Genomic DNA, 26,880 nt, shown 5'->3' with positions numbered 1-26,880 from the left:
TCCCTCCCTTTCCCTTTTGATTCTGTACTATTCTTGGAATGCCATTTATGTCTTGTACTGTGAAGACAGATGCAAAATACTTGTTCAGAGTTTCTGCCATTTCTTTGTTTCCCATTATTAATTCCCCAGCCTCGCCCTCTAGAGGACCAACACATGCTTTAGTTACTGTCTTCCTTTCTATATACTAGTAGAAGCTTCTTTCATGCTCCAATTTTTTCCTCTTCAGTATGTTTTAGTCATCATTTGCTGGTTTCTAAAATGTTTCCAATATTCTGTGCTTCACTAACCTTTGCAGCATTTTACATTTTTTTTTCAACTTGATACCATCCTTCATTTCTTTAGTTAGCCACGGATGGTGCATCCTTCTTGTAGCAACTTTTTGTTTTTCAATGGAATATATCTTTGTAGAGAGTTATGAAATATCTCCTTATATGGGTGCCACTGCTTCTCTACCATTTTATCTATTTTCCCATTCCACTTAAGCCAACTCTGCCTTCATACCCATCTCATTGGCCGGGACCTGCCGTGGGCAATGCAGTGGCCCAACCAAAAGTCCAATGACTTATGGTGGGACGGGACGGTCCCGGCGGTGGGCGGGGGTGAAAAATCCCGCCTGATTGCCTTTATTTGAATTTAACAAGTTGCAATCAGCCTGGTTGAACCAGGAAGGGGGGTGACCATGCAGTTCGTGGAGAAGTAGACCCTGAAGACGATCACTGCAGTCTTTCTAACATTTAACTGAAGGAAATTGCAGCTCCTGTGGTCTGATTGTTGGGCAAGCAGTCTGACCGTATTGAGGCAGTGGAAGGGTAGAGAGAGAGAGAGGCGGTGGAGAGGCAGCGTTGTGTGTCATCAATGTACATGTGGAAGCTGGGCCCATATGTTCTAATAATGTCACAAGGGGCAGCATGTAAATGAGGATGAGAAGTGGGATAAGGATGATCCTTGAATGAAGTAACAGTGCAAGGACTGGAAGAGAATACATTGTTGGAGATCCGATTGGATAGATAAGAGTGGAACTAAAGAGTAGTTCTACTACGAAATAACTTTTTTAAGCCTTTATGCACACAGTGACAAAATATGATTTTACTATATATAACAATGGGGCATGCAGTGAAGGATTATAGTAATTGAAAAATTTTGAAGTATTATGGAGTTCAGAGATTATGAACATATTACCAACATTACAGTTACATGCCTAGACATTTGGCACCTTCTTAATTTGGGGCACATCTTTTGGGGGGAGGCGGGGGAGGTGTGTGGGCTTGTCTTCCATCATTTCCCAAATGCCACTGAGTCTGGCTGTATTTCTGGCCAAGGGACCATCGACATATGGCAGTCTGGCTCCCCAGATTCTGACAGGGACCTATGCCACTATATTGTGTGGAAAAGAGGTGGCTGGCATGCTGCCTGAAAATAGATTCTAATTTTGTTTCAGGTGATCTTTTTTAACCAATGAGCCTCTTTTAGGCCATGATCTGAAAGTGCTTGCACTGGCCCCTCATCCTTCTATTCTGGCACCTTGTCTGCAACTTTTAACCTCTGATTTTCTTCCAAAAAGATTCTTTATTCACAAAATTTGTAAAGGTACATTACATAGCAATTCAAATTTGACATGACATGAAGTGCAATATAGATCAGTTTCTTTTAGTACAGTGCCTCACTGCACTTGTCATTACAGGTTATATTTAAAATGTACATACTGAAGCAGCCCATGTCCAAATGCAGCAAGAACTGGACAATATCCAGGCTTGGGGTGACAAGTGGCAAGTAACATTTGCGCCACACAAGTGTCAGGCAATGACCATCTCCAACAAGCGAGAATTCAACCATTGCCCCTTGATGTTCAATGGCATCACTATCACTGAATCCCCCATTGTCAACATCCTGGGGGTTACTATTGACCAGAAATTGAACTGGACTAGCCATATAAACGCTGTGGCTACAAGAGCAGATCAGACACTAGGAATCGTGTGACGATTAACTCACCTCCTGAGTCCCCAAAGCCTGTCCACCACCTATAAGGCAAAAGTCAGGAGCGTGATGGAATACTCCCCACTTGCCTAGATGAGTGCAGCTCCCACAACACTGAAGAAGCTGGACACCGTCCAGGACAAAGTAGTCCACTTGATTGGCACCACATCCACAAACATTCACTCCCTCCACCACTGACGCACAGTGGCAGCAGTCTGTACCATCTACAAGGTGCACTGCAAGAATTCACCAAGGCTCCTTAGACAGCACTTTCCAAACCCATGACCACTACCATCTAGAAGGACAAGGGCAGCAGATAGATGGGAACACCACCGCCTGGAGGTTCCCCTCCAAGTCACTCACCATCCTGACTTGGAAATATATCACCATTCCTTCACTGTTGCATTTATTGCAAGGAATAGAGTATAAAAATAGGGAAGTGTTTTTGCAACTGTACAAGGCATTGGTGAGACCGCACCTGGAGTACTGGGCACAGTTTTGGTCACCTTACTTGAGGAAGGATGTAGTTGCACTGGAGGCAGTTCAGAGGAGGTTCACTAGATTTATTCCAGAGATGCGGGACTTGTCTTTTGAGGAGAGGTTGAACAGTTTAGGCCTATACTCACTAGAGTTTAGAAGGATGAGAGGAGATCTAATTGAGGTATATAAGATGCTAAAGGGGATAGACAAAGTAGACGTGGAGCGGATGTTTCCCCTTCTGGGGCATTCTAGAACGAGAGGCCATAGTTTTAGGCTATGGGGTGGTGGATTTAAATCAGAGTTGAGAAGGAATTACTATTCTCAAAGGGTCGTGAATCTGTGGAATTCACTACCTTAGAGTGCATTGGATGCCGGGACGCTGAATAAATTTAAGGAGGAGATAGACAGATTTTTAATTAGTAATGGGTTGAAAGGTTATGGGGAGAGAGTGGGAAATTGGAGTTGAGGCCGAAATGAGATCAGCCATGATCGTAATGAATGGCGGGGCAGGCTCGAGGGGCTGAATTGCCTACTCCTGTTCTTATGTTGCTGGGTCAAAATCCTGGAACTCCCTTCCTAACAGCACTGTGGGTGTACCTACATCACATGGACTGCAGCGGTTCAAGAAAGCAGCTCATCACCACCTTCTCAAGGGCAATTAGGGATGGGCAATAAATGCTGACCCAGTCAGTGGAGCCCACATCCCATGAATAATAAAACAAAATTACATTTCATGTCAACATTCTCTGGTGCATACAGCCCAAGGGGTTTTACACAGGTTCCAGCCCCTCAGTGTACTGTACTGTGGCCTTTCCCCATTAAGGCTTTGTGACAGTTGCTTTAAGCTTTAGTGCATCCCTCTGCACATAGTCCTGGACTTTGACATGTACTTGTCTGCAACACTCAATCTTCAATAGCTCTTTGCACTGGTAGACCAGCAATTTTCAAGGAGACCAAAGAGTGTTTTTCACAAGTTGATGGTCCTCCAACAACAGCTAATGTTGATCTTGGTGTGTGTTCCTGGGAACAACCCCTAGAGCACAAAGCGCTCTTATGGAGCTGTTTGCGATGAACTTCAGCAAAAACCACTGCATCTCTTTCCAGACCTGCTCTGCGAAGGCACACTCCAGAAGGAGGTGGATGATGATATGTCCCCCATTGCAGCTGCCTCAAGGGCAGAGTGCAGAGTGGTTAGACTTGGGTCATGCATGGAGGATTTAACAGGAAGGGCCCTTCTCACCATCAGCCAAACTAAGTCTTGGTGATTGTTTGAAAGTTCTAGCAATGAGACATTCTGCCAAATGACTATGACAGTCTGTTCAGGGAACCATCCAACAGGATCCACCAATTCCTTTTCCTGCAGTGCCTCGAAGAAGATGCAGACCGCACCCTGATGGATTTGTGGTCAAAGGTATTTTTTTTTTTTGCACAAACTTGTCCATGAGCGACACATCATCCTTCGCAACACCAGGGACGGATAAAACCTCAGCACGTAGTGACACTTGATGTTTGTATACCAAGGGTCTACACAGAGCTTGATACAACCTCACACGAAGGTGGCCGTTATGGTGAAGGCAACATTGGGTACATTTTTCCCCCCTTTGTCTAGAGAGTTGTACAATATCTCACTGAGGCCACCGTCCATTTTCGATCTCCAGATAAAGTGGAAGATGGCTTGGGTGACCATCAATTTGGGGTACGATCCAGACCTGTACTGTGTAGAGCAACATGGAAAGCGCCTCGTACCTGATGACCAGGATTTTACCAGCAATGGAAAGGGACTTCTGCTCCCACATGCCCAGTTTCTCTTTCACCCATGACTACATGCTCCTTCCTTCTAGGTTTTGGAACACATCCTGGTCCTTCTGAACCATATCTCCAGCATCTTCTAGATGTCTGACCTGATGGTGAAGCTGATAAAGGATTGGTTGGCCCAGTTCCCAAAGAACATGATGCCATTCTTGCTGTGATTTACTTTGGCTTCCAAGGCTGGTTAGAACTTGCTACAGATATTCATCAATCTGCGAACCAAGTGGATCTGCGCAGAAGACCGCAATGTCGTCCATGTTCATGATTTGACTGTCTTCAGTGCCTGGGATTGTTACCCCTCTTATCCTCTCATCCTTCCTGATGGCCTCGGCAGAAGGTGCGATACAGTTAACAAATAAGACAGAAGAGAAAGGCAGCCCTGCCTGACTCCAGATTATATTGGAAAGCTTTCCACTTATTGAAACTTCACTACTGATGTTTGTGTAGGGCATTTGGATCAATTGCAGATTTCCTCTCCAAACCCTGTTTTGAAGAGCACATCCATCATGTAGGTGTGTGATATTTAATCAAAAGCCACCTTCTGGTTCAAGCTGATGAGACAGGTGTCCGCACCCTGTCCTGCACATAGCCGATCATTTCCCTAAGTAGCGTGAGGCTGGCAGAGATTTCCCTGCCAGGTACTGTGCCAGTTTGATCAGGGTGGCTCACCAACTCCAGAGTAGACTTGAACCAATTGGTGATGACCTTTGACAGAATCTTGTCCATATTAAGCCACCAAATGGATAAGCAAATGGGAAAACAATAAATTTTCCAATGAGTTCCACAAGGAGTTACTAAATAGTGGGGAACATTAAATTGCTGAGATTAGAAATACTGACTATCAGTAAAAAAATTAGAGGGAATTAAAATGCCTAGTTTGTTCTGTTCAATGTCTGGTTGAAATATTATTCTTTCAGCAGTCAATGAATGGCAAAGCTGATTCTCCGAACTCCAATTTCTGATTTCCTCCCTCTCCCTTCTGCTTGTAGATGAGGTTGATGTTTGGGACCCAACAGCTATCCCACCACCTGCAGTGATCACCAGGGGTTATGTGGCCACAGGTGTTGTTTGCATGTCTTTAGCATGAGCCTGTCCACAGTTTCCCCTCAATGGGCCAGTCATGAAGAGCTGACTTTCTGCCTCCATCCTTCCCATATCTGGCAAAGCAAAAGCAGGGAGGGGAGCAAAAAATGTGGAACTTCCATCTCTAAAGTGAAATGATAGAATGAATCATTAGCCTTTTAAGGAAGACAATTTGGAGAATCTTCATTTTAAATAAGGAAAATAGGGCCAAGCTGTTTGATCAGATCATAGCATTTTGTAACTAAGCAAATTAGCTGTTGAGAAAGCCAAGATCTTCAGATCTGTGGTAACTTAAAATTATATCCTTCGGTTCGAAGACACTTCAATCCTCATATCAGCAGCTTACATGATGATCTAATGGATAACTGCATTCCTCACTCTACCATGTAACCAGAGACAACAAGACCTCCTAGTTTGGTTCCTGGTTAGCTGATCTCAGTTGAGAACTTTGGCAGCTGGACACCACAATTAGTCTTGGCTCCGTTCAGCTAAAAAGGGGAAAGGTCAGCCTGGTGAGCATGGAAATCTAGTAAGAGCAGGATCAGGCTGAGTTTTGATGACCTCCATATTTGAATAACTTGCTGGCGTTTGCTGTCAGACTCAAATAAAAAAAAAAGCTGAAACATTGCCAGTTCCAAAGGGATGGATGCCAAAAAGAGCAATCAATTTTAAGAGAGGACAGGGTGGAGGTAATCCTTTTGACTTTTGAAACTCTTTTGAAAGCACTTTCTGACATCCAGCTCAAACCAGTCATTTGAACAGGACACCTTGGCTTCCAGAGCAGAAGGTGCCCCTCCAGGTCGATAATACCAACACCCTCTTCAAAAATTCAAGTTGTAAGCAGTAGGAGGTGAACAGTCAGTGAGGGGAAACTTCAGCCTATGTGAGACAAGAGTATATTTGGAAATTTGGTTCAAAGTGGGAATTTGGTGCATAGGGGGAAAGAGGTGCTTTAAGTAAGGTTTACTGCAAGAAGCAAAGTGTGCTGAGTGGGGAGTTCAGTGAAAGGTGCGTGGATGTGCTTTTCTCTTGTACTCTTTTTCAGCTTCCAGTATTTGATTTCCACTTTGGTGCAGCAGAAGGAGCAGGTAAACCAGTCACTGGGATTATTAGTTTTATCAGTATTGTAAGTATTGTATTGTTTTATCAGTATTGTAAAGTTTACTACCTATTAGGAGGTGTAGGCTTTATTAGTTACAATTAATTAATTAGCAATTATTAATCAACACATATTGGAGATGGCAGGGTAGGTGATGTGCTGTGATTGCAAGATGTGGGAGCTTCTGGATAGTGGTTTGATTCAGGGCAAACACATCTGCAGTATGTGTTTGGGGCTTCAGGAACTTCGGCTGCAAGTTATTCAGCTGGAGGCCGAACTGCAGACACTGTGGCACATCACGGAGGGGGAATGTTACCTGGACACTTTATTCCAGGAAGCAGTCATACCCCTTAGGATAGGGTCTTCTGATTTGGTCAGTGGTCAGGGACAGGAGGGTGTGATTGCAAGTGAGGCAGGTAAGGAGACCCAGAGGACTGGAGTGCAGAAGCCTCAGCCCTTGCAATTGTCCAACATGTTTGAGGTTTTTTCAGCTTGTTTGGATGAGAGTGGGAGCTGCAGGGAGGATGAGCTGACTAGCCATGTCTCCGTGGTACAGGAAGCCATTCAAGCAGGGGGAATTACAAGGAATGTAATGGTAGTAGGTAACAGTATAGTCAGAGAGATTGACACCGTTCTTTGCAGCAAAGAGTGGGAGTCCAGACGGCTGTGTTGCCTGCCCGATGCCAGGGTTTGGCACATCTGCTCGGGGCTGGATAGGAACTTGCAGTGGGAAGGGGAGGACCCAGTCATCGTGGTCCATGTTGGTACCAGTGACATAGGCAGTAGAAAGAAGGAGGTTCCGCATAGTCAGTATGAGGAGCTTGGCACCAAATTAAGCAGCAAAACCCCAAAGGTCATAGTCTCTGGATTATTACCTGAGCCACGTGAAAATTGGCATAGGACAAATCAAATTAGGGAGATGACTGGTGTGGGTGAAGTGGATTCCGGTTCATGGGGTACTAGCACCAATACTGGGAAAAGTGGGATCTGTACTGTTGGGATGGTCACACCCAAACCGTGCTGGGACCGGTGTTCTTGCGAGCCACATAACTAGGGAGAGTTTTAAACTAAGTAGTGGGGGCAAGCATACAAATTTGGGAAGATGTGATAAATCAAAGATTAGGACAAAGCAGATGAACTGAGAGCGCATATAGAAATAAATAAGTAAAATTTGATAGCCAGTACAGAGACATGGTTGCAGGAGGACATGGATTGGAACCTGAATACCCTTTAGGAAGGCAGGAAGTGAGGAAAAGGTGGAGGGGTGGCTCTGTTAGTTAATGATGGTATTAGCACAATAGAGATGGATGACCTAAGTTCAAGAAACCAGGATGTGGAAACGGTTTTGGTAGAGATGAGAAATGATAAAGGCAAGGAGTCACTTGTGTGAGTCGTGTACAGGCCGCCTCATTACAACCAGTTGGTAGGGTAGAGCATAAAGGAAAAAATAATAGAAGCTTGTTGGAAAGGCACAGCGATAATCATGGGAGATTTTAATCTACATATAGGCTGGAAAAATCAGATGGTCAAAGGTAGCCTAGATGAGTTCATAGAATGTTTCCAGGATAGTTTCTTGGAATAGCATGTTCTGGCGCCAACCAGAGAGCAGGCTATACTAGGCCTGGTATTGTGCAATGAGATGAGATTAATTGATGATCTCATAGTGAAGGCATCCCTAGGTAGCAGTGACCATAATATGATTGAATTTTACATTCAGTTTGAGGGAGAGAGGAGTGGATCTGAGACTTTGTTGTTAAACTTAAATAAGGGCAATTATGATGGCATGAAAGCAAAGCTGGCTAAATTGAATTGGCAAATTAGGTAAGGGATAGGTCAATAGAGATGCAGTGGCAAGTATTTAAGGGGATATTTCAGATTACACAGACTAGATACATTCCCACGTGTAAGAAAAAGTCCAAATGATGGACACACCATCTGTGGTTAACTAGAAAGGTTAAAGATAGTATCAGTCTTAAAGAAAAAGCATATAATTGTGCAAAGATTGGTAGAAGGTCAGAAGATTAGACAGAATATAAGGAACAGCAAAGGATGGCTAAAAGATTAATCAGGAGGACAAAATTAGAGTATGAGGAAAAACTAGCCAGAGATATAAAAACAGATAGTATGAGTTTCTATAAAAATTTAAAAAAGAAACGAGTTAACAAAGCGAGTGTTGGTCCTATAGAAAGTGAGTCTGGAGAATTGATGAGAACAAGGAAATGGTAGATGAATTGAACAGGTATTTTGCATTGGTCTTCACTAGAGAGGATACAAGTAACATCCCAGAAGCAGCTACAGATCAGGAAATGGAAGGGAGGGAGAAACTCAAGAAAAGTACAATCACCAGAGAAGTGGTACTGAGTAAATTGTTGGAGCTGTGGGCTGGCAAGTGCCTGGGTCCTGATGGACCATCCTCGGGTCTTAAAAGAAGTGGCTAGTGAGATAGTTGATGCATTGGTTTTAATTTTCTGAAACTCTCTAGATGCGGGAAAGGTTCCATTAGATTGAAAGATAGCAAATGTAGCTCCATTATTCAAAAAGGGAGGGAGACAGAGGGAAACTACAGGCCAGTTAGCTTGAACCTGTCATAAGGAAAATGTTAGAAGCTATTATTAAAGAAGGCATAGCAGCGCACTTGGATAAGTTCAAGGTAATCAGAGCCAACATGGTTTTCTGAAAGGGAAATAATGTTTAACTAATTTATTGGAGTTCTTTGAGGAAGTAACATGTGCTGTGGATAAAGGGGAACTGGTGGATGTACTGTACTTAGATTTCCAGAAGACATTTGATAGAGTGTCACATCAAAGGTTATTGCGGGAAATAAAAGGCATGGATAGAAGATTGGCTGTCTAACATGAAGCAGAGAGTAGACACAAATGGATCTTTTTCAGGCTGGCAAGATGTAACAAGTGGTGTGCCAAAGGGATCAGTGCTGGGGCCTCAACTGTTTACAACTTATACAAATGATATGGATGAAGGGATGGTTGCCAAATTTGTGTGATGACACAAAGCTAGGTAGGAAAGTAAGTTGCGAAGAGGAAATAAGGAGGGTACAAAAAGATATAGATAGTTTAAGTGAGTGGGCAAAGATCTGGAAAATCGAGTATAACGTGGGAAAATGTGAAATTGTCCATTTTGGCAAGAAGAATAAAAGAGAAACATGTTACCTAACTGGTGAGAGATTGCAGAGTTCTGAGATTCAGAGGGATCTGGGTGTCTTAGTGCATGAATTGCAAACGGCTAGAATGCAGGAACAGCAAGCAATAAGGAAAGCTAATAGAATGTTATCATTTCTTGCAAAGGAAATTGAATACAAAAGTAGGGAAGTTATGCTTCAGTTATACAGAGCACTAGTAAGACCGTGTACAGTATTGGTCACCTTATTTAAGGAAGGATGTAAATGCATTGGAAGCAATTCAGAGAAGGTTTACCAGACTAATACCTGGAATGGTCAGGTTTTTTGAGGAAAGGTTGAACAAACTAGACTTGTATCCACTGGAATTTAGATAAGTAAGAGGTGACTTGATTGAAACCTCTAAGATCCTGAGGGGTCTTGACAGGGTGGATGTGGAGAGGCTGTTGCCTTTTGTGGGAGAATCTAGAACTAGGGGTCACTGTTAAAAATAAGGAATTGCCCATTTAAAACAAAGATGAGGAGAATTTTTTCCACTTGGAGGGTCGTGAGTCTTTGGAACACCCTTCCTGAAAAGCTGGTGGAAGCAGAGTCTTTGAATATTTTTAAGGCAGAGGTGGATAGGTCCTTGGTAAGCAAGGGGGTGATAGGTTATTGGGGGTAGGTGGGATGCAGATTACAGGTCATCAGATCAGGCATGATCTTATTAAATGGCGGTGCAGGCTCGAGGGGCCAAATGGCCTACTCCTGCTTGTTCATATGTTCATAAAAGATTCACTCAGGATTGGGAGCTAGGATCCTTGATTTCTGTGGTCAGTCAGATCATGCATTGCGTACACAGTGCAGAAATGGACCGTTCGGCTTAATTGATTTATGCTGGACCTACATGAACCTCTTTCCACCTTCCTTCATCTACAACTCATCAATGTATCCTTCTATTCCTTTTTCCTTCATGTGTTTAAACTTCTTGCAGCACCTGTTCAAAGAGGGTTTAACTTTAGCTTTGCCAAGCTGTGTATGATGATGATATCTGCTTTATTTTTAAACCTTGCTACTTTTGTCCTCTGTTTGTTTGTGTTTGTGAGCTTCAGCCATAAGGGGTTGGCAAATACCTTTTATCATAAACACTTGGTCTTGATGTGAATTTCTGCTTAAAGAGCCATCTGAGTTTCATCTACCTGAGGGGTTACATAATGATTGCGCTGTCTGATACCTCACTGATCTGAGAAGAAGTACTGTTTGATTGATGTCAAACTAGGTTCACAGCGCTAATGTCAGTCTCTTACTGCTTGATTCCATTTTCATCCACTACAGATAAGCAAATGGGAAAACAATAAATTTTCCATTGAGTTTCACAATGAGTTACTCAATGCTGGGGAACATTAAATTGCTGAGATTAGAAATACTGACTGTCAGTAAACAAATTTGAGGGATTCTAAAATGCCTAGTTTATGCTGTTCAATGTCCGGTTGAAATATTATTCTTTCAGCAATCATTGAACGTCAAAGCTGATTTTCCAAACTCCAATTAGCAGACAATTTTATAATATCAGCATTAGTTTCTTTCAACACAGTTATTTCACTGCACTGGATCAATACCATTAGGCACTTGATGTATTCATAAATTATCTGACGTTAGACTTTGCAGTTTTTGGATTAAATTAGACTTGATTAATATACACTTGGTTAATACTGTTTAATATCTAGTCATTATTACAATGCACTAGAAATGAACAGTGAACAAAATCTGTTTGTAAAGATAAGGCATTGCTTGTATAGCCAACGGCAAAATATTAGGGCTGGTTTTAACCTGCTATGCCAGGTTGGCACAGGGCAAATGGGTGGCTAAATTTGGGATAAACTACTTATCACTGTGTTCCCGATGCATTCCTGTCTAATGCTCTTGTAACTGCGCCGTGTCTAAGTCAGCTGAGGCAGAGGCAAGTAGAGCCCTCATGAGTACATGTAAATTGGAGCCGTAAGATGCACTCGGACTCTGTCGCCATTTTAACTAAAAATGGCACTAATCTGTCTAGTGCCGGACCTGCCAGCAAAACCTAGTGTGACTGGTCGCTGGGAGCCATTGAAACAGTATTTAAAATTGCACTCACTTGCAAGTAATTGGATCATGGCACCTGTGTGCTTTTGTGCTGTTTGGATTTCCAGAAGAGTTTCCAACTTTCAGGTCACTTCTTTCTGGTGTTCTTTCTTAATTATCCTCAGTAAACTTCATCTGCTTAGAGTGACTGCTAGTATTGCCAGCTTCATTTGGGCGGGTAAAGAGGAGCAACATCAGCAGTAATCTCGGCAATGAGCATCAGTAACAGCTGGACCTATTAGAAGGCAATGGGTGAGGGGGGGGGTGGGGGGCGAGAGGAATCCAGACGCAGCACACAGGATGTTTAGGCCACAGGTCAGTTTCTTGGACTTGCCCGAAGAGAAGTAAACAAGGAGGCTGTGTTCCTCTAGCCACTTCTGCAGCCATCTGCAACAGTACCTCTGCGTCCAAAGCCACCACAGTCCTTCTGCCACTGGCTCACTATAGTTTGATGCAGGGTGCATCACTCAAATCTCCCAGCCTGCAGTATACAGCTGTCCCTACCTGAACATTTTGATGGTATTTTTGCATTCAAATGCTTTCAAAAATGATCAGCAATAATTTGACATCAAATATTCTAATTTGGAATGATTTTTTAATGCAGCCAACAGTATTTTGCCACCTTTGCCATCAAATGCAATCAATGGCAAAAGGTGCTCGAAGGCATCGAGTGCAATCAAAGCTATCAGATGCACTCAAAGGCATCAAATATGCTCAGCAACCAGCATTAATAAATACAAAGAAATTAATTACTTAAATAATATCTGAATTATTCATTTTTTTCATTTAGTCCAAAAAGTCTTTCAACTATACATACGTGAGAGCACCACCAGATTCCCATCAGTTCTTAATTCACTTTACTAATTCATTAATTGCCATTCAGGGAGTAAACATGCAGGACGTGGGACAATCGGTGTGAGCCTTGACGTCCCTGGTGACAGCACCCCCCACCCCGTCTCAGGGTCTGTATTAATCCCCACCTCCACGAATCACGGGGCCTATACTTTGCCCCCCTCAGGCATCGACACTGAACAGCTGGGCCCCGGGCCTTGTTGCTGAGCCCTGCCACCACCCCTCACCGACCCAATTTCCCCAACCCAATACTTAACCTCGCTGCAGCCACCATTGCTGGTCCCACACAGGCTGGAAAACTACGGCAGAACTGGCCTCACCATCACTTATGGTTCTGGCTGGCTGTGCCATCTGAGGTGGGGAGCATGGTGGAAGAAGAGGGGAGGAGGGGGTGGCAGGTAGGGAAGAAGAGGGGGGAGAGGGGGGTGGTGGCAGGAGGGGAAAAGGAGGCAGAGAGGGGCAGGAGAGAGGGTGGAGACGGAAGGGGAGAGGGGGAAGGATGAAAGGAGGTGTGGAGAGAGAGAGGGAGGGCGGAGGGAAGAAGATAAGGGGAGGGGGTTTGGAGAGAGGGGAGGGAGGGGGGAAAAGGTGGGGGTTGAGGGAGGGGGAAAGGAGAGAAGGTGGAGGGGGGAAGGTAAAGGGAGGGGGAGAGAGAGGGGGCTCGAGAGTGATGGTGGACTGTGGAGAGGGGCTGATGGGGGAGTTCAGAGGGGAGCGGAAGAATATTGCTCCAGGGTTGGGGCGGGTGTGGGGGTGGTTGAGGAGAAGACTGCTACAATGTTGGGGGAAGCTGTGGGCAGCAGTGTGCTGCACTAGTTATAGATTATGAAGAAAAACATAATACTAAGTTATCAAAACATATGTTAAAACAAAGTCTGCTTTTGCTAAAGTTAGCTCAGTTTTAGGATGTTTGAGGCTTTAGAAATTCAGAAATATGGAGAACAATGATCGTTTTTGATGTATAAATGCTTAAGGTAAATGATGTTGCTAAACACGTGTTTGATCACTCCAGTTTGGAGTGATTGACGACAATGATGTCAATGATGCATTTAACCTGCAATGTTAACTGATAGCTAAATAATTGCTGTTGAATGCAAATTATGTCAAATTATATCCAAACCTTTGGCTAGGGGTATTAAGCAGGTCATCAATACCCTGTTTTCTGGGTTGACGAGAGCAGTAAGTTCCAACAAGGATTGTTGATCTTAACAATCAACTGGAGAGAACTTGTGCACTTACACCAGTTATGTAAGCTCTGTGTCTGCCAGGATCATTATTCAGCACATCATATGGCTGCTTAAACAGAGATTCGGGTGTTGCTAGGGGCTTCCTACAATGTGCTCGCCACATCAAAGTGTTGTCTGAATCCTGCATTACCTCACCTTACAGAGGAGCCTGTGTTTGAAGGAGGCAGTCTAAGTACAACAATGCCTAACAGACTAGGATGACAGGGGGAAGGCGAGGAAGTGTAGCAGAGGTAGGAGGGCCACTTCCAACGCCTTGCAGCAAGCGATGTGAGGCATGTGTTCATTGCTCAGTGATTCCAGTGACCTCATTCCCCTGTTCTGAGAACTCACACAGAGCTCCTCTGCATGAACAGCTCTTCTTACATCCACTCCCTTAATCCTGCATTAAAGAACATTTAAACCATTCAGACAACTTTTATAGTAAAGATGTTCTGACAATACAGGCTGAGAAGAGATGTGCTGACATCCCAGAATGCAACACATGATGTTCCTGCCATGGCACTGCCACTCCATGGGCTGGGCTTCGTCACTTCCAAAGATTCGTGGGGAAGTGGATGTTAGAAAATGAATGAGGCCTTGAAAATACTTATCTGAGTATTGCTGAAGAAAGAGACATGCTATTGAAGCTTTGAGTCTTGCACTCATCAGGACAGATGCAAGAATGCCAAATTTCAAAGAGAGCAACAATTTATACTGCATGAGAAAAGGGTGCTGATTGGTTGATGAATCGACTTTGGTTGAGGCATTGCCATGGGGAATGCCCCCACACTTTTTTGTTTAATTCAAAACTTAGTTGAAAAATCTGCTAATGGGTTCTCTGCTACCTTACCAGAAAATTTTGACATTTTTTGCATTCAAATGAACTCAATTTGACAAAAATGTTCTAATTTGGAATGAGTTTTTCATGCAGTCAGCAGCGTTTTGCCATCTTTGACAGCAAATGTGATCAAAGGCGCTTGAAGACAAAAGGTGTTCGAAGGCATCAAAAGTGCTTAGAGACATCAAAATTAAGCGTTTGAAGGCATTAAGTGCGTTCAGCAACCTGCATTGAAAAACAAAAGGAAATTAATTACTTAAATAATATCCAAATTTTTTTTTTTTTTTTCATTTCGTCCAAAAATATCCTTCAACCATACATGCATGAGAGCTCCATAAGAACGACCAGATCTATAAAGACCATAAAAACCCAGATCCCCATCAGTTCTTAATTCATTTTATTAATTCATTAATTGCTGTCCTGAAAAGAAAACGTATGGGATGCAGATGATCAGTGTGAATCTTGGTGTCCCTGATGCCTCTGTTCCATCCTCCTGCCCCCGATCTCCTCTGTGTTCCCTGGCGCTTCCCCGCCACCTCCAGGGTCACCTCTCTGCGTTCCCTGGTGGTTCCCTACCCCCCCAACTTCCCCGATCTCTCCTCCTTGACGACACTCTCCTCCCCTTTTTTATTTGTTTCTGGTGGATGTGGGCTAGCTAGGGCAGCATTTATTGCCCATCCTTAAGTGCCCTTCAGAAGGTGGTGGTGAGTCACCTTATTAAACTGCTGCAGTCTGTGTGGTGTAGGTACACCCACAGTGCTGATAGGGAGGGAATTCCAGGATTTTGACTCCGTGGCAGTGAAGGAATGGTGATATATTTCCAAGTCAGGATGATGAGTGACTTAGAGAGGAACTTCCAGGTGGTAGTGTTCCCATCTATCTGCTGCCATTGTCCTTCTAGATGGTGGTGGTCGTTGGTTTGGAAGGTGCTGTCTAAGGAGCCTTGGTGAATTCCTGCAGTGCACCTTGTAGATGGTACACACTGCTGCTACTGTGCGTCGGTGGTGGAGGGAGTGAATGTTTGTAGATATGGTGCCAATCAAGTGGGCTGCTTTTTCCTGGATGGTGTCAAGCTTATTGAGTGTTGTTGGAGCTGCACTCATCCAGGCAAGTGGGGAGTATTCCATCACACTCCTGACTTGTGCCTTGTAGATGGTGGACAGGCTTTGGGGAGTCAGGAGGTGAGTTACTCGTCACACAATTCCTAGTGTCTGATCTGCTCTTGTAGCCACAGTATTTACATGGCTAGTCCAATTCAGTTTCTGGTCAATGGTAACCCCCAGGATGTTGATAGTGGGAGATTCAGCATTGGTAATGCTATTGAACATCAAGGGGCGATGGTTAGATTCTTTCTTGTTGGAGATGGCCATTGCCTGACACTTGTGTGGCGTGAATGTTACTTGCCACTTGTCAACCCAAGCCTGGATATTGTCCAGGTCCTTCTGCATTTGGATATGGACTGCTTCAGTATCTGAGGAGTCGCGAATAGTGCTGAACATTGTGCAATCATCAGAGAACGTCCCCACTTCTGACCTTATGATGGAAGGAAGGTCATTGATGAAGCAGCTCAAGATGGTTGCTAGGGTTCCTTGATCCACATTCTGTTAAGGGCAGTCAACCTCACCTCGCTTTTGGAGTTCAGTTCTTTTGTCCATGTTTGAACTAGGGCTGTAATGAGGTCAGGAGCTGAGTGGCCCTGGCGGAACCCAACTGAATGTCAGTGAGCAGGTTATTACTAAGCAAATGCTGCGTGATAGCACTGTTGATGACCCCTTCCATCAGTTTACTGATAATCAAGAGTAGACTGATGGGCTGGTAATTGGCTGGGTCAGTACAATTGCTGGAATGTTATCGTGGCCTGTAGCTTTTGCAGTATCCAGTGTCTTCAGCCATTTCTTGATATCACATGGAGTGAATTGAATTGCCTGAAGACTGACATCTGTGATGCTGGGTGATGGATCCTACTGCTGGTACCAAGATATATTCTGTTGTCGCTCTGCTTGAAGGAAACTGTTTGGATACCATGAAGTGGCCTTGTATAAGTTACAAGGATGTCTTTATTATCAATACTTAACTATGTACATATTTACAGTAGGTATGGGGAGGACTCTATACTGCTCATTACACATTGATACTTTAGACTGGCCCCAGCTCTAGGTCTTGTGCCTCCTTATATCACTGTGTGGGCAGTACTGTACTCATTTTCATGGCAACCCTTTAGGTACCGGATCCTTCTATTACACCTCCCGCCAAGTCTTTAGCCACTGGATAGAGACTGACAGTTACTTCCGATTTGCTTCAAATCTTACATTACTGTAAGCCTTGTGTACTGACTTTTATGTTGCAACAAGAATCTATTCTAACCCAATGCTTATATCATTATAAACATTAACAATATTACCATTAAAGGACTGCATTAACAACATTCTTACTATCCCATCTCCGCACTTCAAGTCCTTGACCTCAGACATTCAGGCAGTCTGGAGGTCTTGTACCCTCGCCTTGTTTCGTATGCCGTCTGGTCAGGGGAGTGGTACGCTGTAGAGGTTCTCACTATTGATGGTGGTTTGGAAGTCGTACTGGGATGTAGGCATTGGCTTCATTCACTTCTTCCATTGACAGATGGTGCCCCATGTTTGGATGGTTTGGCAGTGATTGGTTGTAGTTAGTCATGATTGTTTCTTTCTGGTGAACGAGTCTCCGTCAGGTTGTCGGTGCTTTTTCTTCTTCTTTCACCTTTTTGGGCATCTGGAAGCTCTATGATGTTGAATGAGAGCCTTTCTGTGGATAGAAGAAGACTGGGTAGGCAGCTCATCTTTGTTTAGTTGCTTAGGTTGTGTGAGGTTGCTGCCTGGTTGCAGCAGATGCTGTGGGATCGACACACTGGCCAATGGTTGTCAGCTTTGTGCTGTTGTTGGCATGTCTACCATTGTTGGTGGAGGTGGAGGCTTCCCTGAAGGTTTTTCCACCTCTGCATCACTTCCCCCAGGCTGTGGTAGCCTCATGCGCAGTAGGTTGGTCTGGCCTTTGAGTAGATTCGGGGACCTGGAATGGAGAAGAGCAGACCTGCTCGGTAAAAAGAGGAGAGAGGTTGGAAATGAAGTGAACATTTGAATGCTGTTTTATGGCCGAACCTTCAGGAGGATGCCATTCCAGCTGGGTGGGGACCGTGGTTGTCTTCACCTCTTCTGCTGGCTGGAGAAGATCCAGAGCAATGCAGGCATCCCTGCTGAGGAGAGAGAAGGGCTGATTCTGCATGACATACATCACCTCCGTTATCTGATTATCGCCGTACTTCAAAGGTTCCTGTATCGTGCCTATGACCGGGAGCCCTGCACTGCAAAGTGGGGTGTCTGCTGTTCAAACCCAGAGGCCTTGGAGCCATGGTTCCTGGTCAGATAAGACTGCCACTCTGGCAGCTGAATCTAACTTAAAGTTGGTTAGATGGTTGTACATCATGATGCCTGCGTTCCAGAATGAAGAGCCGCATCGTCTGATGTCGCCCAACCTCGTGGATGACTTTTGCGTTTTCTGTGCGGTGCTGGGGTCTCGATTTGCACAGCTAACCAAAAAATGTCCCTTTCTTTGGCAGTGGAAGCCCTCGGCAGTACTCACAGGACATTGGTCCTTCCTGTGAGGGCACTTCGCACCACAGCGCTGGTACGGTCGTTCGGCAGGGTAGTTCAGGGATGGCTTATCCTGACTCGGGCGGTCCATGTGTTCCTGTGGATTAATATGGTGGACTGTAAGTGTGGCTCCTGTCCCATGAGAATGGTCCTGTGTTGGTCACAGAGCTCAGAGTCTGACCAGCTGGACAGCCTGTTGAGAGTAAGATCATCTTTGGCTTGGAGGAGGTCAGAGAGTGAATTGTCCTCTACACCTGCCATGGTTCTGTCTTGGATGAGTTTGGATTTTAAGTCACCACATTCACACCCTTCTGCCATGTGGAAGGGATCATTGATAAAGGAATCGACAGGTTCCCCAGGCTCCTGGACGCTCCTGTTAAATTTGGTGCGTTTCAGGATTTTATTGGATCTCAGGTTGAAGAAAAGGTCAAAAGATTTTAAGACGTCGTCGAATTTAGCTGATGACTCATCTATGGCTTGCCTTGCAATGATGTCATCTGCAATTTGCACAATGGAATAAAGTAGTGTACTAACTTGTTCTGCTTCTGATTTTTTATTTGGTCCTGCAGCATTGCTATACCTCAAAAATCTTTTTCTCCAATTCTGGGACTGATCAAGGCCATGGGTGAAGCCCATTGGAAGTGGGAACGAAGAATTATGATCCATCTTTAAAGTTCTTAAAACATAGGCGTAAGATGGCGTTGCAGGTTATTGACGAAGAAGGGATTTTCATGCGCTTCCTGGGTTTCGGCGCAAATTTCAAAATGGCAGCGATGCTCCGATGAAGGAGAATCCAAAATGGCTATGGAGTCGGAGAGCTGCTGAGGGATTTCATGCACCATGACTGCAGGTCGGGAACGGGTTGCCGGGGATGGAATTATCGCTGGTCAGGAGGCCGAAGAATCATGAGGTTCTCGACTTTATGAAAAAAATTTCTCTGTCTCCTTGTTTCTTACTTTTGCTCCGTTCTGAACTCGGAGGACGCCGAGTTAGGTTTTGGGCTAGTGATTGAAATTAACAACAACATTTCTGCCTGATGCAATTAAAGAGAGGATTCGCAGGACTGGCCAGCCTGGAAATTTAAAAGAATTGTCTCTCGCCCTGCAGGCTGGCGGTTCTGCTTGTTTAAAGCTGAACTGCCACAGGGGATTCAGTGGAATCTCCTGCCTGAGTTTAAACTTCTACCTTCTTCCTGCTTCCACGCTCTCGTGTCTGGAGCTTCTCTGGTGAGTTTTCCCAGCATCTTAGCTCCTGGAGTGAGGTTGTTTCAGTGCAGAAAGCTTTGAACATATCCTTTTCTTTAATTCTTCAGCATTGTAATGAGGATGTGGTTTTTTTTATCCACTGCTGCCACCATGATGGATCCTACCACTGGTACCATGATATATTCTGTTGTTGCTATGCTTGAAGGATACTGCGTGGGCACCATGAAGCGGTCATGTATAAGTTACAAAGAAGTCTTTATTGACAATGCTTAACTATGTACATATTGATAGTAGGTATGGAGAGGACTCCATACTAGGTCATTACACATTGCTCCTTGTCTCTGGGTCATGTTGGTCCTTACATTAGCATGTGGGTGGTACCGTACTCAGTCTCGTGTTAACCCTTTAGGTACCAGATCCTTCTGCTACACTGGGGACCTCAGGAGGAGACCGAGATGGATCATCCACTTGGCATTTCTGGCTGAAGATGGCTGCAAATGCTTCAGCCTTGTCTTTTGCACCGATGTGCTGGGCTGCACCATCATGGAGATATTTCTGGAGCCTCTTCCTCCTGTTAGTTGTTTAATTGTCCATCACCATTTGTGATTGGATGTGGCAGGACTGCAAAGCTTAGATCTGATCCGTTGGTTGTGGGATCGCTTAGCTCTGTCAATCGCGTGCTGCTTCTGCTGATTAGCATGCAAGTAATGCTCTATTGTAACTTCACCAGGTTGACTACTGTCTTCCTGCCCCTCCCTACCCCCAAAGACACACACACACACACACACACACACACACACCCCCCCCCCCCCCCCCCCCCCCCCCCACCAAAACCTAAATTGGGCCCACGCTCCCAACCCCTCCCCACAGTCTTGGTCCTACTCTCCTTCCCAGTCTCTGGCTTCATCCCCCTCCAGTCTTGGGCTGATCCACTACCGCTGAACTTCTTGGGCCTGCCCACCGCTGCTGAACTTGAAGGGCTCAGCTTGGCATAGGTGGCATGAAAGGCCATGGGGGTGGTGGGAGGGTATGAAGTAGCATGGGTGGGACATGGGAATGTGTGAGGGGTGAGGGCTGAAGGGTCTTTCTGGTTATTTTTTAACTGGGATGAAGTCCCACAGCACCGAAGCAGGCATTTTAAACAACCCGCCTCTGCACTCGGCAGCCCCTGTGGCTGCCTCTGAACTTTTTCCTGGGTTGGCAGGCCCCCACACAATGGAAATTCCTTTCTTGCGGGCACTTTCTCTCAAGGCAGGCTGGTCGAGCCGGGAACTTTCCCGACTCCCGCTACCCTCGAGGATGAAAATCAAGGCCACTAACTTTGTTTCTTTCTCCACAGATAGTCCCTGACCTACTGAGTATTTCCAACATTTTCTGGCTTATTTCAGATTTTTGGCATATGCAGTATTTTGCTATTGTGTTGCTGTAACAAGGTGCTCTGTTTGCTGTATCTTGGGGATTAATTAATAGTCAAAAATTAAGTATCAACAATATTAGCAATTTAGGAATTTGAGTAGATAACATAAGTTGGGGCAGGCATGATATGAGATATATGCTATTAAAAAAGTATTAATTCAAAGCTTATGTTCATCTCAGCTAATAATATAAAGCTCCATGATCATGGCCACAGATCGCACCAGAAATTGTGAATAATTTAAGTTCATAATCCTACATGCATGGAATGTAGAATAAGATATTTTTATATTTCTTAACTTCCTGTAAGGCTTTCCCTACTGATGATATAGTATAAATGTACAAATGTCAAAAGCTGCAATTTAGTTTAAAGAAGTGCGACATTAAGAATAAAATGATTAATAGTTTGTATTTTCTTCTAGATAACTTATCAGAGAGATGCAAATGTAGATAGACTGAAGTTGAATCACCCCTCTACAGAGGGAATCCACAGCGAAATTAAAGTCAAGCAAGGTATGTTTATGATCAGTTTCATTTTTAAAGTTCAGTATCCTGTCAATTGGCAGTTAAATACACCAACAATGTGACTTAATTTTTAAATTCTATTTTAGATTGTGGGAACTCTGTAAACTTGCGTATTCTGAAACAGAAACTTGCAGGTACTTCTACTACTCAACTATCTTAGTTGAGGTTTGTTATGTAAAAAAGGGAAATTACAGCTCACAACATAAGATAGCAACTAGGGTTAATCGATTAGAAATGTCCATAACTTGGAACCTTCTTCAGAATGAATGGAGGGTCACATCCATAATGATATAATTTTCTTGTTCTGATGCTGACTGACCTGCTGTGCACTGCTATAGTTTGTTACATTCTCGATGGTTTCCTTCTGGAACAGAGTTGAACTGATTTGACTGTGTGCAATATTGGGGAAAAAGAGTAGGAATCTCTTGGTCAGTTGCAGCTTTTGGATCAGCCCTCCCACTTGAGGGTGAGGGAGTGGCATACTGATTTATGTTCCAAGGTTAATAAAATTCTGTCTAATGTGAGGAAATTTGTGTTCAAAGTTTACCTTTAGCTTCTGTCCTTTTTTTTTCGTTCACAGGATGTGGGTTTCGCTGGCTAGGGCAGCATTTATTGCTCATCCCTAATTTCCCTTGAGATGGTGGTGGTGAACCGCTGCCTTGAACCGCTGCAGTCCATGTGTTGTAGGTCCATTTACAGTGCTGTTAGGAAGGGAGTTCTAGGATTTTGGCCCAGTGACAGTGAAGGAACAGCAATATAGTTTCAAGTCAGGACGGCGTGTGGCCAGGCAAGTGGAGAGTATTCGATCACACTCCTGACTTGTGCCTTGTAGATAGTCGACAAACCTTGAGGAGCCAGGAGGTGGCTTACTTGCTGCAGAATTCCTAGCCTCTGACCTGTTCTTGTAGCATTTATTTGGTTGCCCAGTTCAGTTTCTGGTCAATGGTAACCCCTAGGTTGTTGATTGTGGAGGCTTCAGTGATGGTAATGCATTTTCCTTTCTGCTAGTTATGACTCCAACCAGTGGAGAGTTTTCTCACTGATTCCCATTGACTCCAGTTTTGCTAGGGCTCCTTGATGCCGCACTCGGTCAAATGCTGCCTTGATGGCAAGGGCAGTCACTCTCACCTCACCTCGGGAGTTCAGCTCTTTTGTCCATGTTTGGGCGAAGACTGTAATGAGGTCAGGAGCTGAATGGCCCTGGCAGAACCCAAACTGGGTATGAGTGAACAGGTTATTGCTGAATAAGTGCTATATGATAGCATTGTCGATGACGCCGTTCATCACATTGCTGACGATTGAGAGGAGACTGAAGGGGTGGTAATTGGCTGTGTTGGATTTGTCCTTTCTGTGTACAGGACATACCTGGGCAATTCTCCACAATGCTGGGTTGATACCAGCGTTGTAGCTGTACTGGAACAGCTTGGCTAGAGGCATAGCTAGTTCTGGAGCACAAGTCTTCAGTACTATTGCTGGAATGTTGTCAGGGCCCATAGCCTTTGCAGTATCCAGTGCCTTCAGCTGTTTCTTGATATCACGTGGAGTGAATCGAATTGGCTGAAAACTGGCATCTGTGATGTTGGGGAGCTCAGGAGAAGGCTGAGATGGCTCCCCCACTTGGCACTTCTGGATAAGATGCTTGTAAATGCTTCAGCCTTGTCCATTGTCCTGCGGGGATGAACTCTGACTGACCAGTGTAATTTACAGGGAGGCTAACATGTATCTAAAAGCTAATGCTGTTACCTGGGCATTGCTGCTAACTGGACATACACCCCTATCTCCAATTTCATATTCATCTTTTGTGACTTTTAAGGCTTTGAGCTGGAGTCACCCTCCCAGACTTGATCAGGTCATTGACCCTCTTCCTGTACTGCATGGGAGCACCCACTGCCGCTAGCTCCTTGCAATCTCCAGCCCTCTTCGCCTGCCAGCTGGGCGCCTCTTCTGGTGCCTTTGCTGTATGAAGAAACCTGGGTTCCACCCTTGCTGCTGCCATCTCGCAAACACATGAATTGTCATGTCCTCTCAATGTCCTCTAGTGGTTCTGCCTTTCAACTGATTGTTGGCTGTTTTTAAGTATGGGGCGTGCCTGACCTGACCTGGTAATTCCTCACCCCCATTGCCCGCGCTGTCTAACTGGCTGGCTTCCATGCCTGCCAGCTGTTAATTGACAATGTTGCTCCTTGCCCGTGTCGTGATGCCACCTGTTTTACGTCTTGACACCAGCACTTTCTCAATGCCAGCAAAATCTTGCCAACTTCTCGCTTGCTTACTCCTTTTCTCTCTATCAGGCACTTGCTCTATCGTTTTTGGTACTGCTCGATTTCCCTGCCTCCCCCAAGGTTTTGTTACCATTATTATCCTCATTGAAATTTGCAATTTATATTTTCAAATAAGCTTATTTTTATTGCTCCCTAAGAACGGTCTGATCATTTCACTATTATTGCAAAAGCTCAAATTTACACTTAGGGCAGAATTTTCCCCCGGTCGGGGGTGCGCCGCCATTTTTTGTGGGCGGGCCAATTAAGGCCCGCCCAGCGTGACATCTGCACAGAAGCGCTATGCACTCCTTGTATGGGCGGGGGGGGTGGAGTTCCCTGAGCCGAGTGCGCTCTTTCGCGCATGCGCACTCATCTCCCTGAGGCTAAGTGCTGCCTCAGGGAGATCGGCTCCACAATACAAAATCTGAAAAATAAGAAAACAAAAATTTCCCTGACATGTCCCCTCATGTGGCACTGTCACATGAGTTGGGACATGCCCATCACTTTTAAATACACTTTAATTACATTTTTAAAAACCTACATGAAATCTCATCCCGCCCGTGGATGAGGTTTCATGCTTTTTCTAATGCCCGCCGGGGCTCCTGGCCTGCCCGCCAACCTTAAGGTTGGACGGGCAGGTCCATTAATTAGTTTAACGACTTTGTCAATGGCCTCAATTGGCCATTGACAGGTCGGCGGGAGCACAGCTGATTCTGCTGAGCTCCTGCCTAGCTGAAAATTGAAATGGGGCGGGGTGACGTCGGGAGTTCCGCCTGACGTCATTCCACGTCATTTACGCATTGGCGAGCAAGCCCTGCCCCCTGCTCGCTGACCGGGAAATCCTGGTCTTGATTTTATTTTCTACATAGATGAGTTACTGAATTGATGAGCTCCATCTCAGTCACACAGAGCACAAGCTGTAATACTAAGAGCTCTTGGACTTGACAAATATAAATCGGAAGAGGTGCTTTAACCTGCATCAGAAATGCAGCAGATGGAGCTGTGTACTTCAGTGTGCTAAATATTCAGAGTGAAGTACAGCAAAAAACTGAAATGTTTCAAATGTGTGGCACAAGAGAAATAAAATTGTGGTATTCTTTCCTTTTCAAAGATATCTTCTGCAGTAATACAGGGGAAAAAGTAGAGTGCGTTAAGTGGAGATACTGAGTAACCTCCTGGTTCAGAAATAGCGTAGGCATTGGTTTGTCAATCTCCTATTCAGTAATCTTGAGTGGGATGAAATAAGGAACAAGTTAGGAACTGGAGTATGTCAACGGGGGAGAAAAATCAAGGGCAATATAAAGTGCCACTGAGAAAGAGAAATTTCACCCCCATTTGCAATCCCCAAACTTGGATGGAAAATGGTCTATCTCTTCTTTCCTGCCACTGATTTACAAGGGTGAAGAACTGAAGCCCCAGTACAAATCCCTGGGGAACATGACTGATCACAACCAGGGCCAGAGGGAGAAGGAGAGAAATCATGGGCCCTGGTTCTTGTCCTGTTTTTGGCCTTCTTATTCTACCACCACCCCCCCACCTCCACACCTCCACCCCCTTTTAACCCTCCTCCTCAATCATGATATTTTTCCCCTTTCAAGATATACTGATCAATTCACCAAACAATCACAAAAAGGTCCTAGTAAAATGGTAACACACATTGTTGGCATCTGGTTACAAATATCACCCAATACATATGCAGCATGGGTCATTAGTATTTTTAAGAGCAGCAATGATATAATGCAGTGTTAGTTTGTGCACGCCCTATAGGTGATTCCACTGTGACTATTAAACAAACAAGCGGGTGCAAATTTCAGCATCATGCAATGTTGTTAATTTGACAGGAAAATATCCCATTAGTTATCTATAACACTGTGCAGATGATTTTGGTGACTGCCTCAGTTCTCATTAACATGTTCTGCACACTGCAGCATATGGGCATGGTGACAGTGAATTCATATTTGGGAGAAACATTCAATGCTTGCAACTCGGGGACACTGCACAAGGTCTTTTCCATTCTGTGGAAGAAGTAGTAGGCTTTCTCCTGCATCAGTGTATGATATTATTCAATATAATTATTTCATAGAAGGGTGTAATTGGATTCTATATCGGTAATCTCACAGAGTAGAAAGATCAAATGACTCCTGAGCAACAAAGTGGAATGATTGAACCACATAGGTCTTCACTGTCATTGAAAAGTGTTGAAGTCCTCGGGTGTCTCTGTGCAATGCAATCTTTCAGAGGCCAGAGGACAAGGACTGAATGGTTCATAATTGCATCTGTGCTTTCTTGATCAAGTCTGAAGACTCTGCTGCTTCTCACTACCATATATTTTCAATGTCTACTATGCAGTACAGCTTTATCAAGTTATTTCAACACCTCAAATTACTCATAAAAGCAATAAGATAGTGTGGGATAATAGGTAAGTAGACAAAAGGAGAAGATTGAAGTCAATGGAAATGACCCTTGAAATCATATGCAGTGTAAGACAGGTTACTGATTCACTATGAGCCCATTATGCACTTCTGTGAATTTCATCCACAAAGCATGCACACAGTAAACTTCCATTAGCAACAAAGTAAACAAAACTCCAGCCATGATTCTTCCCTCTGTTCACAAGATAATTATGGATGACAAAGGCCATCTAGCCCAGTTCATCTCATCTATCCAGAATGACATACATATTAGGAACTGAAGTAAGCCATTCAGCCCCTCGAGCCTGTTCCCCCATTTGATAACCTTGACTACATTATACTAGTGACTGCAACTCAAAAGTACTCAATTGGCTATAAAGCAATTTGGGACATCATGAAAGATGCTGTATAAATGTAGGTTTTGTCTTTCTTTCATTATGTCTGCACGCAATAGGCAGAGTGACTATAGCAATGGTGAAATTGGAGGCCCAATGCTGATTCTGTAAAGATAATCAATCGCAGAGCAATCAACTGATGTTAGGAAAGTGGCTACAAAGATGTCACTACATTTACAAAACAAATCATATCTGTTGCTAATGCAACCTTACCATTCTGACTTCTCTGACACCAACCCGCAATATACCATAAATGGCATCTGCCCCTTTCATGCTAATGACATTATCCCCAGGATTTGTCAATCCACCAGCAGCATGGAAGAATTTAGATTGAATGGTTGATCTCAATTTTTCAAAGTTGGCTCGAAAATGATTACAGGGAGTTCACCTACTAATTTTTCAAGCAAATTTTCAACCAAGACCACTCTCATAAGAGTTGCTGTGAATAGGAAC

At 44.3% G+C, this 26,880-nt stretch overlaps 1 protein-coding gene across 5 annotated transcripts in view; it reads left to right on the top strand.

Annotated features, from left to right (window-relative positions):
• Positions 1 to 26,880, top strand: part of arhgef28a (Rho guanine nucleotide exchange factor (GEF) 28a) — a 551,732-nt gene that overhangs the window by 131,226 nt on the left and 393,626 nt on the right. For all 5 annotated transcript variants that reach the window (XM_078564027.1, XM_078564009.1, XM_078564018.1 and 2 more), the window contains exon 7: positions 21,258 to 21,348. In XM_078564027.1, the coding sequence (XP_078420153.1) occupies positions 21,258 to 21,348 (91 nt within the window). The remainder of the gene's footprint in view (positions 1 to 21,257; positions 21,349 to 26,880) is intronic.

Source organism: Cetorhinus maximus, chromosome 2 (genome assembly GCF_964194155.1).
Source record: "Cetorhinus maximus chromosome 2, sCetMax3.hap1.1, whole genome shotgun sequence".
Lineage (NCBI taxonomy): Eukaryota > Metazoa > Chordata > Chondrichthyes > Lamniformes > Cetorhinidae > Cetorhinus > Cetorhinus maximus.
The sequence above is the reverse complement of the archived record's forward strand: the minus strand, read 5'-3'. Positions and strand labels throughout refer to the sequence as shown.